Consider the following 18655-nt stretch of genomic DNA (forward strand, 5'->3'; position numbering starts at 1 on the left):
ACGGTCCCAGGATCTGGGGACAGGGAAGACAGTCACATACTTTGTCCTGATGTAGCAAGCCAGCTGGCATGGGTGGCACCATACCTTCTTGCAGCCAAATAAAGTCCATCTGCAGCATTTTTAAACCCTTCTGGGCATCTCTATTCCAACAGAAATTCAAAAGCATCTCATGCCTGGGATGGGAAGACACCAGATAAGCACATTCCTGGGTAAGTGCTTTGTATCAAGGTAGAGCCAGAATCTTCTCGCCTATTTTCCCTCCCCCGTAACACTCGTTAGACAGCTGATGACTTGCTGTATCAGTGCAGAGTGAACACTGTCAATTAGGAAAGTCAACCGGCACAAAAAACCTGGGAGCCACAGGGCAGAACATCATCTCTGCCAGAGCCTACAGGCAGGAGCTCTCTAAGTACATTAAAATTAAATGCATTTGAAACTAACAGACAAAAGTCTGCATCTTTCAGAGGTAAATCTGACAGGAACCTTGACGTGACAAGCAAGATGCCTCCTCTCCCCCAAGAGCCACTTACCAGTCAGGGTCTACAGACCCTCCTGGTTCTTTGTCTCGCCTAGAGAACCGCCCAGCCTTCCCTCGCTCTGTGCCCAGCCCGCGCTGCTCCCAGAAGGATGCTCCAAACCTGCAACTGCCGAAGGAAAACAAACAAAGAAACAAAAAACATGGCCAAAGCCAGACCTACATAGCAGAAAACATCATCTCTAAACCTCACCCAGCTTCAAGAACAGAAATAAAACCAGCCTGCAACACAACGGCCAGAGATGGACTACACTAGAGACCCTCTTTTAAGTGTTTTAATCACTTTTCAGCCCAGAGGTGTCAGACACAGGACAAACCACACCATAAGCACATAGCCCAGAAGCGCTGATACAGCCTAAACTCCCTGAGCCAGCTCAAACACGCTCCAGAAGTGCTGGTACATTAACTTTGTCCTGGCAGGCCCGGTGCCAGCTCAGGTAACCTCTGCCTCAGCCAGAGAAGCGGTTGTGGCCGAGCCGGCCCCATCTGCCAGCCCACAGCTGGCACGACATCCACACAGCCAGCGGGGGCTCAGCACTGCCTGTTCTCGTTAGGCTGACAAATACGATGACAGGATCACGCTTGAGGTAGACAAATGTGTCCTGCCAGGTGATGTGACGGCACACAGGCACATTGGTAACGATCGCTAACCCACGCCTGGAACAGGGCCCATGGTGCAAAGTAATTGCTGTGGATTCTGCCTGATCCCCAGGGACACCGATGACAGACATACCCCTGAGCGGTGGGACCTCTCTGCAGAGCGAGGAGGACAAGACCATTTAGAAGGAGGAAGACAAAGAGCAGTGGAGGTGACCCTGAGCATAAGGATGCTTTGGTGGGCTGCCCGTCCCCCTGCCTGGCGCGGGGACAACCGCACAAGTGGCTCCGAAGAGACATTTCCGTGCTTGCTCTGGGCCGAGTGCCCGATCCTGCGCCCCAGGGCAGCCGTCACTGCGGCCACCGAGAGCTGGACCCTGCGGAGAGCAGAGCCTCTTGTGAGGGAGGAATTGCAGCATCCCGACCCCTGCGGCTGTCTGAGATTAAAACCAGGCATCTATTAAGCAGACACCTACATCACAGGGTATTTTTTTGTTACTGCCTTTTTTTTTTTTTTTTTTTTTAAGTCTACTCAATTAGAATGAATAAAAATACCCTTAAAAAACCCAGCACATAGTCAGTGTCAGTGTTTTCAAAGGCACAAGAGCACTTTAGAAGCAGATTGGTTTATTTGTTCCATGTAATTTACTTTAAAATGTGTCCCTGGATTCCCCATCAATTGCATTTGAGATACTGCAAAGGTGACCTGGCAAGTTTGTAAATCACATGCTCGATCAAAAGCCACCAGCAAACCCCAACCAGAGCTCGGTATGGGGAACTCAGTGCACAAAGGGTGTGGGTGTGCTGGGACATTAGATAATGTCACTCAGGCTTTGTAAGGTGACTTTTCTGGTAAGGACAAGGGTGAACCCTGCAGCTACCGGGGCTGAGACCCAGAGGAAGCCTCAATGAAGCAGAACAGCACAGATGTGCATGATCTGAGTCTGGGGATCTGCTGAAGTGGATCTGAGCAGCAAATCTTCATCCTTTCACTTGGGGCAAATCTTTAACCCCTGAATGCAGTTCCTCCTTCCTTACGGACCCTCATGGAGGGTGGACCAATGTTTTGTCCCCCTTCCCAGCAACATCCTCCCCACAGGTATGCAGACAGCGGCCGAGGGAGCTGAGGAACCCCCTTGTGCACAGCACCATTATCCTCCCTTAGCTCTTCATACACCATCATTCAGAAGAGAGGAAAAAACAAAAATAGCAGAAGACTGCAGGATTCTTCCAAGCTGCTCAAATGAATGTATTTTGTACTTCCCTCACTCTCCCAGGTAAACATGAAAGTCCAAGAGAACTTCGTTATCCGTTTTTCAGACCCAAGGTCCTGCAAGGTTTTGCTTTTTACCAGAGCTCCCTCTTATCGCAGCGTGTCACTGATTTTCTTTATCTTTTAGTAGGATGTGAGAGACAAAACTGCCCAAGGCTGGGAGAAGCTGCTGGAACGGGGTTCCTGGATTTCTGCCACGGATCTCTTGTACAAAAATATCCATGAACACCAGAGGTCCCATGCTTTCCAAGTGCATCACACCCACTCCTCCATGTGTGGAAAACACCAACACAGCACCTCAAGAAAAACCTCCAACAGCTTGAGAACGTCAGACTTGAGAGCTGAGATGTGTAGACACAGTTGTCTTTTATTGGAATTTATAGGAATTTGACAACTCTTTCGAGCAGTCCAGGATTCCCAGAAGGAGCCAAGGCCATTTTGCACATCTCGAGGAACAGCGCTCGCCAGCCCTGTGGCTCGGCCAAGCACACAGCGTGACGCAGACCCAGCTGCTTTGTAGCTGTTTTCAATACGTGTCATACCAGCATTACAAAGCACTCGTGCATTTATCATGTCAGCATCCTCTGAGCGGCAGCAGATATTGTGGAGTAATTTTCACTTCAGATTTGAAATATAAAAGGCAAAAGTATCTACTTCCCTGGGTTACTGAAAGAAACTGAAGACTTCAGTATTTTTTCATGTGTTACCAGGTAAAACTCGGCTGAGACTCCCCACGTTTTTCCAGCTCTCCCACAGTGGTAGCAAAGCTGCATTCTCCCAGCAGCCAGGCCATCCCATGTCCTGCTCCAAGATGCGGGGGCCGGCTGCTCGAACGCAGCCTGGCAGGTCAGCATCTCCCAGCACACGCAGAGATCAGCACTGCTGCAGGTCCAGAGCAGCCAGTGCCGCAGGGAGCGGGCAGAGCACAAAGCGCCCGCTGCCTTTGCGGTACTTCGACCTAAAATGGACACTTTTCAAAAAACACAGCTCACAAGTGTCCATCCCCAGGCAGCATTCTCCTTGCTGCAGCTCTCAAGCCTGCAGGACAACGTTCTCTCCGATTTCAGGCCATGCACTGGTAGCTTTAGTCTCATCGTTCGCCATCCGCTCTGCCATTGCCAGGACATTCCTGTAACAGCTCACCCGCGGGAACACATTCCAGTTCCTTCATTTCAAATCAGGCCCATAAATACCTAATGGGTATCTCTCAACCCTTTTCTTTTAAAACCCTGTCCATTATTCTTGCTTGCAGCAAGTACTTCTTGTAAGTCCTTGGCCTCCTATACAAACACCCTCCAAACAAACAAACCAACCCCCAAAAAAACCCACAACACATAACCAACCACACCCCCCCACAGCCTTGGGTGTTTCCCTGAAGCTTGAGCCATTTTCGTATTCTGGAAGGATTTTTATCCTGGTATCCTACAACTGACACTCTTCTTATTTCCCCCAAGTTTCTCTTCTGGCTCTTTCTTAGCAAATTGCTCATTGACAAAAAGATCATCTCCTTTACCTCTCCCATCCTTGCTTCCCTGAAAAACCCTTCCTGACTTCTTTCAGAGGAATTTGCAGATTGGAGCACACCCGCATGGCCAGAAAAATCACCCTTTTTCATAGCCATGGTGTTTATAGACAACTTTCATTCTTTTAAAAAATCAAAGGCACAAGTATTCCTACCCACCAAGCCCCTTGGTGCTTGAAGACAAAGTCACTTGTCCAGGTCTGTTGTGACCAGATCACACTACAGCTTTACCCCATCTATACTCATCATTTGTAAGTTTAACAATATCTTCCAAGCCCAACACTCCTGCGAGCTGCATGGCAAGACAGGACGCCAGCTGGAAGTGTCTTTGCACTCAAAATAATTCTTATACTATACACAACCCTCAAGATATGAAGAACTTCTGAAAAATAAATCCCATCTTACTTTGAAATGTCCCCATTAGATTATAAAACTCTAACTCAATGCCCTGCTGAGAATCTTCGAAATCTTCTCCATTGTATTCTAAGAGCATATAACCAAAACCCCCAACATTTAATGAAGTGTAAAACTAATTATTATGAAATAAAACTGGCTGTTCACAAAGTGGAAAAACATCACATTTTCATGTCCTATTTTCCTTTAAAATGTATTCCCTTCCCATCATCTAGCATACTTTGCAAATGTAAAAATAAATATTCTTCACAGCGGAGTGCTGGCTTGAAGGCTACAAGTGCAACAGTAAAAAGCTTCACAATTTAATGGTCCTTAAATGCTCAACATCTTTTTCACTTAATGTAAAATCCATCTGATCTAATAGCTGTGACTGAATTACATGTATGTTTTTTCTATTAAAAGTTAATTTTCTGAGTTGGCAGAGCAATACAAGCATTAGATTTTAAAAGCAGTAATCTCTATAAACTTTCCAGGATTCAGAGATATTTCCGAGTCAAGCTACGCAAAACAAATAAAGGAGTCACATATTCACCTGAAAAAGTGCTGTTATATAATAGGAACATTGTGCCAACAATCAATTACAAGCTGCATTGCCTTATTAATGTTGCTTTGCCGTTTCATGGAACAGATCACCAAATACCTCCTGTGCAGCATCCTTCAAACCTCCTGGATGCCTTTCAGTTCCATTTGACATTTGTGTGACCTCCCGCCTCTCCCGTTCATTTATCCGCAGTTTGTCCGCCAATGCAGGAGTACTGAGAGGTTCCTTCCCCAGACAGCTGGCCCCTCAGGGTTGATTTTACCAACACCTGGATTATCACAGGAACTTCACCCATACACAATGCAATATGTGGACACAGCCCAGATTTTACCCTCACGAGTCAACTGAGCCAAAACCCCCTCAAACTTACAGCATTGCCAAGGGACCTGTTCATTCAGTTCGAGCCTGGAGACATACCTATTTGTGCAGAATTTAAACGATCCACACCTATTAAATCTGAAAACATTAAGCTTACTTTCTTGCATGCTGTGATTTCACAGCATCACCAATACCAAGGCAACAAAAGGGTCTGAGCTACCACATATTACATGAAATACTGAATTACAGTGCTCACAAGGAAATTCACATCTTGTTTCTCATTTCCATGGCATTCTTTACCTTGCATTTATTTCTAAAGTAGGACTTTCTTTCTAGATAAGTATTATACTTCAAAGTCCAGGTAGGACATTTTTCCTGCTATTCAGACCAGCGCTGTGCACAGGCAAAGTAACCGCAGTTAAACCACGCTGGCCCAAGCTCTGCTGCACCTTGGGGGCTTCCCTGCAGGTCCTGCAACAGGCACCAACTTCTTAGCTTAATTATCTTCTTTCCAGTAACAGATTAACAAGACATACAAAGCAATATTAAGGAAACATTTAAAAAACAAAACAAACCACAACTTCCCAACCCCCAGCTACCAATTCACAGTTCATACAAAAATGGTAATTTAAATTATTCCTTTAAAAAAAATATATATATACATTTTGCAATGGATGAAGTCAGCAATCATATTCATGCTTCAAGTAATGTAATGTTGGGTTGAAGTTGCAAAAGTGATCTTGAAGTCATTTACCATAACAAGAAAGCTCAGATTGATGCCACTTCAGCTGCTGTTCCAGCAGCTACAACAATCAAGTCTGAACACAAGAAGAAACTGAAGTGCACAAGCTCAGCACTTCCAGGCAGCTGTTGTGGAATAACAGTGAATATTTCCAATGAGCACCTTGCTTCTGAGGGCGTTTCAAGCTGGTGTTTAAGTGGTATGTTAAAGTTTCTGTCTGCTTAAAACAAGGATGGCAGAAGTAAAAAGCTCTAGTAGAATTACTTTGTCTGCTAAAAGATAAAAGAGAATGTACATATAATTGAAAAGGCTTTTAAATAATTAGCCTCGCTCTACAGAAGAAACATGGTTGGAGATCAAAATACCCACGCAGTACACCTGAGAATATACAAAGCTATCAGAAAATGATCGGTGAAAAGCACTTTGCGATACCCTGCAGATCGGCTGACTCAGGAAAGTCGACAGAATGTATTTACTGGAAAGGGGTGGTTTAGACATATCAGGTCTTGAAACGGTTCTAAGTGCAAGTTCCTCTGCAGAAAAAATCAAGTGCATATATACGCAAACTTTCAGCCCCCACCCAAATTAGAGATCTACAAGAACCGTAACCAATTCACAAGACAAGGAACTTCTTCCAAGAGCCAAGGAATAAACCCTTGTTCCAGTCATCAGTTAAATAAAGTTCCACTTACACTGTTCACACCAAAACGACTTCACAACCTCACGCATCTTCATGTCCCCCAGGCTGGATGAGAAGCCAAACCACCAAAAATTAAAATTATGCTCATAATGAAATCAGAGAGTCCTTCACTTTCAACTTGGACCAAATGAATGGATTTTGGCAGTGCCAACAATCAGTGCACAGAGATTACTGAGTATGACATCAGGCAGCAGTGCAGGTTGAGTGAATTACTCTTTCACTACAAGCGGTAGTAAAATGACACTGGCCCACTCCAAGCCCACCGACTGCCAGACCAGCCCATCCCGTTCAGAGAATTAACCAGTAGAAGCTTTGATCGATGTCACCAACATTTTATCAACCATAACCTCTTGAAATAGACAGAAAACCCCAATAATTCCAGCAGACACCTGAAAAACAGACATTTTACCTGGGATTCAAGAACATTTAAGCAAGTTCAACATCCTTCACTACCTGACCTATTTTGCAGAACTATTTACATCTTTACCTTTTACAGAATTGACCACTACAATGAAAAAAAGAAGAAAACATTTTATTGATAATGTAATAGAGGAGAAATTTAGAAAAACATATATAGAACTCCCTCAATAAGGAAACATACTATATCAAAATATGCCAGTTAGTATATTAAAACAAATTCTCTCTAGTAAGAGTTTCAAGTAATGCAATCAAAAGAATTTGGCTAAAAAGTATCGTATATATACTGAGATGTTTTTTGTAATAGTCCTCTAAGAAATTAAAGGAAAGCAGCAATAGATCTGTTTAACTACAGACACATATTTAGTAAATATATTAAGTGTATTTATATAATAAAAACTGCCCTGCACATTCGTCACTATGTCTGTATCCTTCTGTATATGGCAGCTGTCCCTTCAATTCTACAAGACTGCCCAAAAAGGGACAAAAAAAGGAAACAAATGTAATACTAATAAAAAAATCTGAGACCCAAGCCCGCAAGGCACAGCTGGCTGGGCAGCAGGAACCCGCGCTGACTCTGATCCGTATTTTTCAAGAAGATGGAAGAGAAGGTTTGTCTTTTCTGAGCAGGAGCCGGATTCCTGCTCACCCATTAAAAATCAAATGCTTCCAGCCGAGCAGACTGAAGCAAACGCGGCTGCTGGCAGCACTTGCCGCATTGGCTCTATTCAAACAGCCACATACCTTAGCAGGTTCATTTTCAACTTCTTCCTTCAAATAGTTCCAAGTTTCATGTTTTCTTTCATAAAACTTACTTATGGGAACATCATCCTTCAGTTCAAAATAAAGCCTTGTCTCATTTAACAGGTAGATTCCAAGCAAATAAAAATACTCATTTAATTAGTCCTTACTATTTTCATCTTTTCCCATAAATAAGATTATAGTACATCATTTACAGCTAAGAGGATACCTTAACTTTCATGAAATAGTGTTTGAAAATCCAATACCTGAATTATCTAGCATACAACTTAATGAACTGCTCAGAGGCTTTAATGAAGAATGAAATGGTACACGAGTAGGACTATTGCATTTAGATCAGAATGCTGCTCTACAACCCATGACACCCCAGTCCTACTGGTTTAGCCTACAGTAATCAATATTACAAAGCAGTCATGAAAGATCCTGGGGGAAGGGACACAAATGTACAAGTTAGTGTTTTGCTGGAAAACCTGATTTTTAAGTCTTGCAAAAAGCAAAGGCACTACATCTTAAGCGTATATTTAAATAAAGTCCGTAACTTGGCCAGCCAAGTTACAACACATACCTAAATACCTTTCATCTGCTTTTGCAGCTGATTTACTAAGCATGTTGTAATATGTCTTGATCGGCTTACATGACAAAATAGCCACTTTCTCTTAATCACTAAAGGAGATATACAGCTACAATACTCAGCCAAGCTCATTTCAACATAGTGTATTTTTAACCATACCATGAGAGTTCAAGTTCGAGGATAAACAGGAGTTTCTGGGTATAGGCCTTGTTTTAAGAAGTGGTCAATCAGACATGAAAATAATTCAACTACTATGTCATCATTTTGACAGGCAGCTCGTATACCAATTTTAAAAGACGTTCTACATCTTTTATTAATCTATTGAAAGAAGTGTCAGATCTGAAACTTAATAGCCCTAATTTAGTGTTCTACAAGAAGAATATATTTCAGCTTTTTAAGTAGTTTCATATTTGGAGGTTCTAATTGCAGCTATATTGTCTTAATTATCTAGATGTCCTGCAGGTTCTCACTACCATAACCACAGCACTCCTACGAGCCGCAGCAGCCGGCAGGAGCAATGGCACTGAGCACATCAGCAAACGAGTCCCTGTCTCATCCGAATGATCTGCAGTAAAGCAGCTTGGACATCTTCATCCATGTGACCCTAGAGCAAGCGAACAGTTAGAGAAAAAATTTAAAATCCCATAAAGTGTCAACAGTCCACTGCTAATATTACCCACATTACTTCAAAATTACCCAAAAAGCCTTAACTCATTGCTGTATTTCTACCACTCTCTGGGAAAATCTGAAATACTTTAGCAATCCTGTTATTTTTTTCTCCGGAGAGAAAGCAGGGTCTGCCTCTGACACAGCCGTTTCCTTAATGAAAAGATGATGGGGGGAATAAATAAATAAATACATAAAATTAAAATCACTATTCCTGTCGTCTGGATTCCACAACCCACTGCTGTAGTAACAGTCCCTCTTTGGCATCCTTAAATATCTGAAGTCACAGGACGTGATTTAGCTGATCAGCTCTTTATTCAGAGAAAGTCTGTGCTAAGTTTTCAACTTCTACACAATTTCTCTCCAGCATTGCCTGGGATGGTTCAGAATTAAGAACACGCTCACAGCACCAGACACCATCACCCTCCCGGGCAGGTTTTTGTGACACGTTACACGCAGACAGCTGGTAGTCAGAAGATGGCACAATAAGACTGCAGCTGTGAGGTGCCTTTGCTTTTTTTGTTGGATCAGTCCATTCTAAATTTCAACTTTGAACAGGAACACAGGTGTTGACACTAGTTTCAAGTCTGAGATCTTCTAATACAGCAGTTAGAAATGTGTCTCAAGAATCTCTACATTGAGGTGACAGAGTAAAACAATCAGAACTTGGGAATATCATACCTGTACAGCACTAAGGAGATGTGTCCGATAAACTGAAACTACCTCCTGGTGCTGCCTTTTAGCATCCTATAAAAAGGAGACAGGAAGAAGAGGTGAAGTCATCACATTTTCAACGCCTACTCCTGCCCATTTCCAACTTTGTGAGCCTAGTTTTATGCACTTACAGACCAGCCAAAGCAGAATGTCAAGGTTGAAGTTAGCTCTATCCCTCCATTAATCGAGAAAAAGTCACTGCTTCACTTTTTTTTATTGCTTACTTACAGCAAAGCGATTTTGCTGGAAGGCTATCGGAGACAGGCTGATCTAGCGTGTCGGACCAGGTACGAGGAGGAAAAACTTGTTTCCTCAGTAGCATCAGCTGTTTAAAACCACCCAATTTAAGAATGCTTTGCCTTATAGGGGTCTACCTTGCAAAAATTTAACATTAAAGATACATCCTGCTTCTGTACAGACTTACAAGTAACTAAACTTCGTTCACAACCATCGCTTTAATTATGAGCTTTACTGAAGTCACAGGGGCCACAAACGTGTTTGCGCACAAAATCACAGCACTTCCCAAAAAGCGTCCCCTTTACTGGTAGTACTCAATGATAAGCAATACACTTCAGTGTTTTCAGACAAGCGAACAAAATCAAATCTGTTAAGAAAGGATCTCCTTGCTTTTTTTTAAGGCCACCACCATGGCTGGTGGGTTTTTTTGCAAGAAAATATTAACATAGAACTTGCATACAGAAATGATCTCAGCATGAACTATAGTAGCACACCTTGCAAGCACAAATTCTCTCTAAATTGTTTGTGTCCCTGTTATCTAGAGAAGTTCCCAAATGTTGCAACTCTAATGTACAGAAGGAAGCAGACAAATGTACAGAGAAGCAAGCAGTCAGGGTCAAAAATAAAACAAAATCAGGAATACTCTACTTTTGCAGTCTAAGCTTACAGTGAACCCCAGTGAGCACACGTGTTTCCTCGTTAGACAAGCAGCTGTAAGCAACGCTACTGCATTGCAGACACCCCCTTGCACGGTCACTCACCGCCAGCTGCTGCTGCAGTGTCCTCACTTGGCTCTGGAGCATCTCAACCTGCTGGCTCTGCCTCTTGGAGGGAACCCCAGTGGTGTACGTCAGCTGAGACAAGCCATTCAGGGCTTGTTTTAACCGCTCTACATCATTAAGCAGCTCCGTTATCTTAAAACAAACAAACAAAAAACAACACACAGAAACACACGCAAAACATCATTAAAGGGCCTCTCACTTACTGAAAACCAAGATTCTTTAACATTTTTTTTAAGTCTGATGAAGACCAGCAAGCATTGGAGGGTCTTTGTATCAGCATGCCACTGGCCAAGAGGCTTCGCAAAGATAGGACTTCATTTTCACGACATGCTTTCGCGTTCTGCTTCCTAGCACTGAGGTCTGTACAGTACCAAGCTGTGGAGCCTGAGGGTCAGCCAGCAACAGAAATGACTCTACAGATATTCTCAGTCTAATTTCTTAAAAGGACAATGAATAGTCAGAAGGCGAGCCATAGATGATAAACAAACATAGTTCCAACAGAAGAATGAGCTTATAATCCGGAAGAATGAAACTCAGTTTTGAAGTTCTTATAGAGTTTATATACTACATTATGATGTGTGAAACATATAAGGAATTAGAAAAATGTAGTGTAATGCTCCTAAAACCAGGACTTCACCTGAGCAGATGTGGGCCAGTCCTGGGGACTGAATGCTCAGAACATGGAGTCGTGCTCAAGCACTCGAGTAGCTGGATTTGAAGTCTAGCTCCTCATCGCTAAACTGAAAACATCAAGAGCATTAACCCACACATCCTACCTTGTTATCCTTGGCTTCCACCTGCTTTGCAGATTCCTGTATTCTCTTCTGCAAATCAATAATTGTTGTCAATGATTTATCACATCTTTCTTTCTGGTCTTTAATTTCTTGCTCAATACTGCAGCTCCGTAACTGAAGCAATTCCTTTTCATCCTTTAAAGACAGCTCGTTCTTTTTAGCTTGCAAAGCCTCCTCACATGCTTCCTCATACCTTTTATTCATATTGGAAAAATTTTCAGCTATGCTGCTAATTTGGGCCTCCAGAGCACTTTTCATGGATTTGTATTCTGACATGTCAATCACATCTTTGCTCTCCAGGTCTCTTAAAGCTTGTTGAGTAAACTCAACCTTGGACTGCAACTCCAAGATTTTCTCATTTTTAACTCTGTTTTCTTCTTCCTTTTCTTTCAAGCTGTTTTTGGTTGCTACAATTTCTTGTTCTAGCGTTTCTTTCATTTGTGTATATTCTACCAAAGGTATTGAAGATTTCTTTAGATCTGACAGTTCCTGCTGTAGTTCTCCTACTTTTAGTGTTTCTTTGTCAAAACATTCCTTCTTACTTCTGAGGGCTTCCTTTAGATCCTCAACAGTGTGACCAAGCGCCTGCTTCAAGGCTTCAATCTGTCCTGCTGAAAGAGGCTGAGGCTGCAGAATCAGGGGCTGCTTGGTGCTCTCATCTTTCTCTCCTTTTTGGCCTGTGTATTTCTGCAGCAATTCTCTCAATTGCTTATTCAACTCCTCCATCCTACTTGCAAACATTTTTTCCATTTCACGGGACTTTTCAGCGAGGATATAGTTCTGCTGCAAGTCGTTTTGGATGGACAAAATGCCATTTCTGAGCTTTTCATTCTCCTCTTTGCACTTCTTGCTTTCCTCCTCACTTTCCCTGCACTTCTGCACTTGTTCCTGCAACTGTGCTCTTAATTCTTTCACTGTGGCTTCCAAGCTTTGTTCCCTGTCTTCAAAGGAGGCAACCGGGGCATATTTTGACTTAATGCATTCTTGAATTGTGTCAAGTTCCTTCTTCTGGGCTTCAATCTCTACATGCAACTGTAAAATTTCTTCTTGACCCCTTTTATATTCAGCCGTAATGGCAACATTGTTCTCCTGAAGTTCCTGCATGCTTTTATTTAAAGTAGTCACTGTAGTTTCGTGATCTTTTAAACTTATATACTCCGTTTGTAACTGATTCTGTAACAGTTCCACCTTCTTTTTCAAAGTTCCATTTTCTTCATTTACCCTCACGAATGCTTGCTTTATCTCCTCAGTTTTTCCCTTCAGATCTGACAGCTCCCTGGTTGTCTCTTCTAGCGTGTTATTCAAGACAGTTTTAACCTCCTCGTGTGTTGTAGCCAACACATACTGATCCCTGAGACTCTCTCTGATGGCTGTGTTTTCAGACATCAGTTTGCTCACTTTTGCTTGCCCATCATCATATTTCTTCTGAAGCTCAGCAAGCTGCTTCTCAAGTTCAACGCCATTAGATTTTAAAGCTTCCACTTCTTTTTCGTGCTGCTCTGGAGACAGGTACACGGCTTGCAAGTGGCTGATGTTCTCACTTAAATTGTTCTTCTCTGCCAGCAACTTCTCAGCTTCTGCTTTGCTTTCATTGTACTTTTTTGTTATTTCAAAAAGCTTTTTGGTCAGGTCACCAACAGTCAGATCATTTGTTTTCTTCAATTCTTCGTGAATTTTCAAAGGCACATTCTGGCTTTTAATTTCGCTTTTTAGCATTTGGATTTGCTGCTTAAGCGTCTTGTTATCCATCTGAAGTCTTTCAAGTTCCTTCTGCAGAGCCTGATTCTTCTGTGATAACTCGGAAATTGTCTTCCCAAGTTGCTCATGTTTTTGCTCAAACCCACTCCTCATTTGTTCATGGTCTTCTGGCTTCACATGCTGAGCAAGTTTTGCTTTCTGACTCTCAGATTCCCTCTTCAAAAGCCCAATCTCTGCCTGCAGTTTTTCATGCTCTCCTTCCATCTCCGCTAACTTCCTTGCTTTCTCGTTCACTTCATTTGATAACAAACTCTTCATGTTTTCAAATTTCTCTGAAGTTACAGACTGGGCCAGCTTTGCTGCCGTTTCTTTGAGCTGCCCTTCTAACTCCATGACATTTCTTCCCCTTTTATCTCGCTCCATCTCCAACTTAACAAGTTCCTTCTGCAACCTTTTATTTTCCTCCACTAGCCTTCCTTCATCTCTCTTAAATTCCGCCACCAGCAATTCATTCTGCTTAATCTGGTTCCGCAGTTTTCCCACTTCAGCAGAGGCTCCTTCGTACTTGGTTTTCATTTCTTTCAACTGCTCCTTCAACTCCTCTGCTAGTTTACTGCTTCCTGAAGCAGCCTCAGTAGTCAGGTGATCTTTCAGAGCCAGAAAGTGGGTCTGCATTTGCTTAACTTTGCCTTCAGACTCAAACATTCGTTTCTGTACATCTTTTAAAGCATCTTCCAGTTGTTTTATCTGTCCATCAGATTCCGCCTTGGTTCTTTCACACTCCGACGCCAACGCTTTACACTCAGCCGCCTTGTGAGACAGTTCTCTCTGCAATTTGCTGATTTCTTCTTTCGCTGCACCATAGCAAGTCCTCACGTTGTCAAGTTCTTTCTTTAAAGTTTCCTTCTCTGAACTGCCTGACTGGTTGGGCAGGGAGAGCTCCAGGGGTCTCAGCATGGACCTGGACTGAAGAGAAATTGGCACAAAAATGGATCCCAGTTCACAAGTTTGACAAGACACAGACACATGAGCTGTCATATACATAACTGTCTTAAACGTGTGTTGATACGAGTATAAAACTTGTCTGAGAGATTCCACAAACACACTAATCTATTCTTACCCATATTACAGAACATGTGCATTTCAGCTTTTAATAGTAAAAGTCTTGAATATAGCTCTATATCACTGTTTCCCAACCTACTGACATTAAACTGCCAGCATAGTATATTAATTTCGTTTCCATTGTTATTAATATTTAATCACTCATCTGCTAGAAGAAATTTCATTTCCCTGTCCCTCAAGCATTTGAAAATAAATGTAAAAGGAATCAGAGCAGAGTATGTCATGGTTAATGGAACCTTCTCTCTAAAAAGACTGAGGAAAACAGTCATTTAATGTAGTGTCCAGTAAAGGATGTCCAGCCAGCTTAGAGCCGCTGCATTCCTGCTTGGGACATGGTGGGTTTTGTTTGTTGTGTGTGGAGTGTGTTAGTTGTTTTGTTTTTGTGGCAGTGGTGGTTGGCATTGTGTGGCTACAACCCCTCTTTTTTGTTACATTTTTTGTTTGGGTTTTTGTTGTTTGTGTGCTGTTTTGGTGGGGGTTTTTTTCAGTTCTGTGGTTTGGGGGCAGTTGGGTTTTTTGGGGGTGTTGTTTGGGGTTTTGCTTGTGTTCTTTTGTTTGGTTTTGTTGGGGGTTTTTTGTTTGTTTTTTAAATAATTGCACATCAACTCATTTTAAACTTCAACTAAGAATAAAAAATCCTGAGACAATATAATCTTATGTAGAACATGGCAGAAGAGTTTGGATTTTTCTGTGTTACCAGCAGAACATACAAAATGTTTGTATCCATAAAATCCAGCAAGAATGCATAGGATATTAAGATTTATTTCTAGGCATCTTCCACGTCTCGCGGAATCAGCCTGCAGCTGAAATACTCCAGTGTGAGAACAGTTCGTAGGTGAAGACCAGTCCCCACCACACACGCCTCACTGTAAGAGCCTGACAGGCCCAGCTGACACCTGAATTGTGGCTTTAAAAATGCAGTTCTCTATCAGCAAACAAAGTTGGCAGGTAATTATTATAGAGCTGGCAGAAAAATAAAGTCTTCTGAGTTTTAGCTGAATTTAAAATGGGAAGAAATCCTGGAGGTGAAGAGCCAGCTGCACATCACACTGGCTGTTGATCCAGCAGTCTGGCGGTTCCGTTTTAAGAATGTTCACTACAGTATTTGGTATTTTTACAGCAATCAGAGCTGTGTCACACGTGTAACTCTAGAGGGCACTAGCAGTTAAAAATAAACGGCAAAGCATTACGGACTATTTTGTACTCAGAGCGATGCTTAACATATGTACATTTATAAGTATGTTTAGCTTTCCCAAGCATAACTAGCTTAGAAATCTCTACAGTGGCACAATATTTATTACCTGGGATTCCACAGCAAACACTTGGCCTTGCATAAGTAATAAATCTTCTTTTCCTAGAGTTGCAAAGCAAACAGCATTGAGCCTCTGTTTAAAAACAGTAACACACAATCACAACAACTAGAATTTCCTTCCTAATTTTATTCTGTTCAATGGGACAGCATTAGGCTGCAGGCTGGTGTTTAAATACTTGATATTAAAACAATTCCCCTAATTAAGTCAGATAGGAGGCCTGGGCAGACTCCTACTAATGAAAAAACACACCCATACTATGCCAGGCCAGGTATTGTTCTGCAGAACAGCCACAAAAGCCACCTTGAGCCAAGCTTGGCTACAGTTAAGAGCAAGAAAAGGAAGAGATGACAGAAAAAACTCCACCCTTTGTCTATGTATTCTAACACCACGTCACTCAGAGCAAGGTTTAAAAACTAAATATACTCACTATTACCGAAGTTACTTCCAGGTCCCACAAGGTCAACCTAAAAGCAAACAGCAAGAAACACAAAAATAAAGCTGAAAATTCATTTCAAATTTTTGCTATATGTTAAGCTAGGGATTAATGGGCAGGAAAAGCTTTTACAGCGAGATAACAATTTAAGACTTTTAACAATTTAAGATTACTTAAATATATACTATTGTAAACATCAATTGCTATTACTGTAAATATCAATTGCTACATTACATTTTAAAATCAATTAACGTACTTCATAATATTTGAGTTTAGCTTTGAGAGCTTCAATAGTTCTTAAGTTTTCTTCCTGCTGTTTCTCCTTGGTAGTCAGGATTTTCTTCAACTCATCTTTCTGAAAGAGAGAGAGTGCCCAATAGCCAAAGCCACACAGGGCCAGATTTATAACATCTCAAACAACTTTTAAAGACCTTTAAAAACTTTAACCAAGATCAGCACTGGAAGAACACCTGAATTTTTTATTCTGAAGTTCTTCCACAACTCTGCTCCTCTACAAAAGGAGTCATGAAGAATGAGTCAAGGGAATATGCACCAACATCATTTGCTATTGTTTCATTTATTTGCATTTATTAGTCTGGCATTACTGAAAGTCACTAAAGAGATACTTGTAATATTAAACCTGCTTTAAGGGTGTCATAGGGATTACATGTATTATTTGTAGTAACAGAAGTGCTGTGCAGCTGTATAAACTGAGTACATATCAGTAGATGTTTCATTTAGCATTTACAGATAGCTCCTCTTTTCTCTATAGCTTAAAATACCATTACTTAAATACAATAGCCACTTGCCCTATTTCACAGTTCTATTACACTTTAAGGTGATATATCGTACCTCGTTTTCAAGATCATCTGCAAACATTTGCTCCTGCAAAAATAACAAAAAAATCCCCCACAAATAATTTTTTCAATAATGTTTAAGGGGCTTATACACAGTTCATTAGCTGACAAGTCTCCCCCAGTTTCCAGTGCTACATGCTGCTGACTGTTCCCCTGCCATTTACCACCTGAGCTCCAACAAGAGAAACAAAAATAAACACAAAGCAATGCTGACAGAGTCCCATCTGCTGGCATGCACACAGAACACTGGAAAACCTTTCCATTATCTCACTCATACTCTACTGAGGCAGAAGGGCACAGCTTTCCAGTTTGCTGATTTGGGAAAGAGAGTATTAAGGCATTTGTTTGTGGGTTTTGTTTGTTTGTAAAGGTAATGCTTAAGAGAAAAGTTCAGACAAGCCAAACATTGCAAGAAGAAATATTCTTTCTATCCATGTGGTACATTAAGGGGAAGCCGCATATACTTTTAAAATGTACCTCTACAAAAATACAGTGAGGAAACAAATGTGAGCCTCCATGAAGAAAAAAAAAAAGTGTTCTTATTTTATTCCTCAATTGTACTGGTCATTTAGACCTCTAAGAGGGAACTTTTTAAATATAGGGTTTCAAATTTGGGTGAGAAATTGCCTATTGAAAACTTTTGTTTCTGTTTTTGCCAATTGAAGATTTTTCTTTGTATTTCCACTTACAGTAACAGCTGGAAAATAAGCAGTGGCTGTGATAGAGTACTGCCACACAACACCTTCATCTAATTGTGCAGATGAAGTTTACTCTCCAAATTACAACATACCAGAACACCTCATGGTTCATGTTGCACTGAAAAGTATAGCCATAAATGTTGTTGTTCAAATTTATGAGTGTCAGTGAATGATGTTGTAATGTCTCCTCATATTTTGAGTATTATTACAAGACCAAAGGAAGAGGAAAATGTAAGTGAAACACAGAGAAATAATTCTCAGGAAAGCAGTAAAGTCCACATCCCAATTATATGTCCTTTCCTTTCTACTCCTACCAGCCTTGGCTGTCAGCACATGGGGTCATCACAGCCCTCACACCAGGCAAATGCATCCCCAGGTTTACCTCGCTCAGCTGCAGCTGTAGCCCACTGATCCTATCCAGCAGCATCCTCTGCTCCTCCTGCACTTCTCTCATTCGATCTTTCAAATCTTGATTTTCCAACTCCAGTTCCTTAAAAAGCAAATAAACAAAATTAAGAAAACCACCACCACACTACACACACATTGGGAAAACTAGAGAATCTGAACCAACAATTTTAGCAGTCATTAAAGACACCAAGCCTCGCCTAACAAGGCCTCGAATGATTCTGTGGCCTCACTCCAGGTTTGTTTCATTCTGAAGGTTTCCGTAAGTGCAGGTTCCAGAGCCTTCAAGCTTTCCAGCTCTAGACAGCTCATTCTCATGTAAGAGTACATAGTTTTTGAAAGTATGACCAGAGTAAGGTCACACTCAACGCTGATGGCACTTGAGAAGCTGCTCATCTGCTGACTGTTAACCAGTGAAAATAATTAATGTTAAAACAGTTCCTGAAACCCAACCACTGGAGCCAGAGCTGTAAGGGAAGCGCCTGAGCACACGAAGCACAACCACCTTTAAATGTGCTCCCTGCTCCGGCAGCTACAGAATCACTCT

At 41.7% G+C, this 18655-nt stretch overlaps 1 protein-coding gene across 1 annotated transcript in view; it reads right to left on the reverse strand.

The window, feature by feature from the left end:
- Positions 1–8921: 8921 nt before the first annotated feature.
- Positions 8922–18655, reverse strand: part of UACA (uveal autoantigen with coiled-coil domains and ankyrin repeats) — a gene marked incomplete at both ends in the record, with an annotated part of 29823 nt that continues 20089 nt past the window's right edge. Inside the window, 9 exons of the mRNA XM_080351019.1 lie at positions 8922–8993; positions 9737–9802; positions 10768–10920; positions 11565–14246; positions 15704–15756; positions 16143–16179; positions 16405–16503; positions 17001–17033; positions 18086–18193. Coding sequence (XP_080207145.1) covers positions 8922–8993; positions 9737–9802; positions 10768–10920; positions 11565–14246; positions 15704–15756; positions 16143–16179; positions 16405–16503; positions 17001–17033; positions 18086–18193 — 3303 coding nt within the window. The remainder of the gene's footprint in view (positions 8994–9736; positions 9803–10767; positions 10921–11564; positions 14247–15703; positions 15757–16142; positions 16180–16404; positions 16504–17000; positions 17034–18085; positions 18194–18655) is intronic.

The sequence above is a fragment of the Nesoenas mayeri genome (assembly GCF_963082525.1).
Source record: "Nesoenas mayeri genome assembly, chromosome: 11".
Taxonomy (NCBI): Eukaryota; Metazoa; Chordata; class Aves; order Columbiformes; family Columbidae; genus Nesoenas; species Nesoenas mayeri.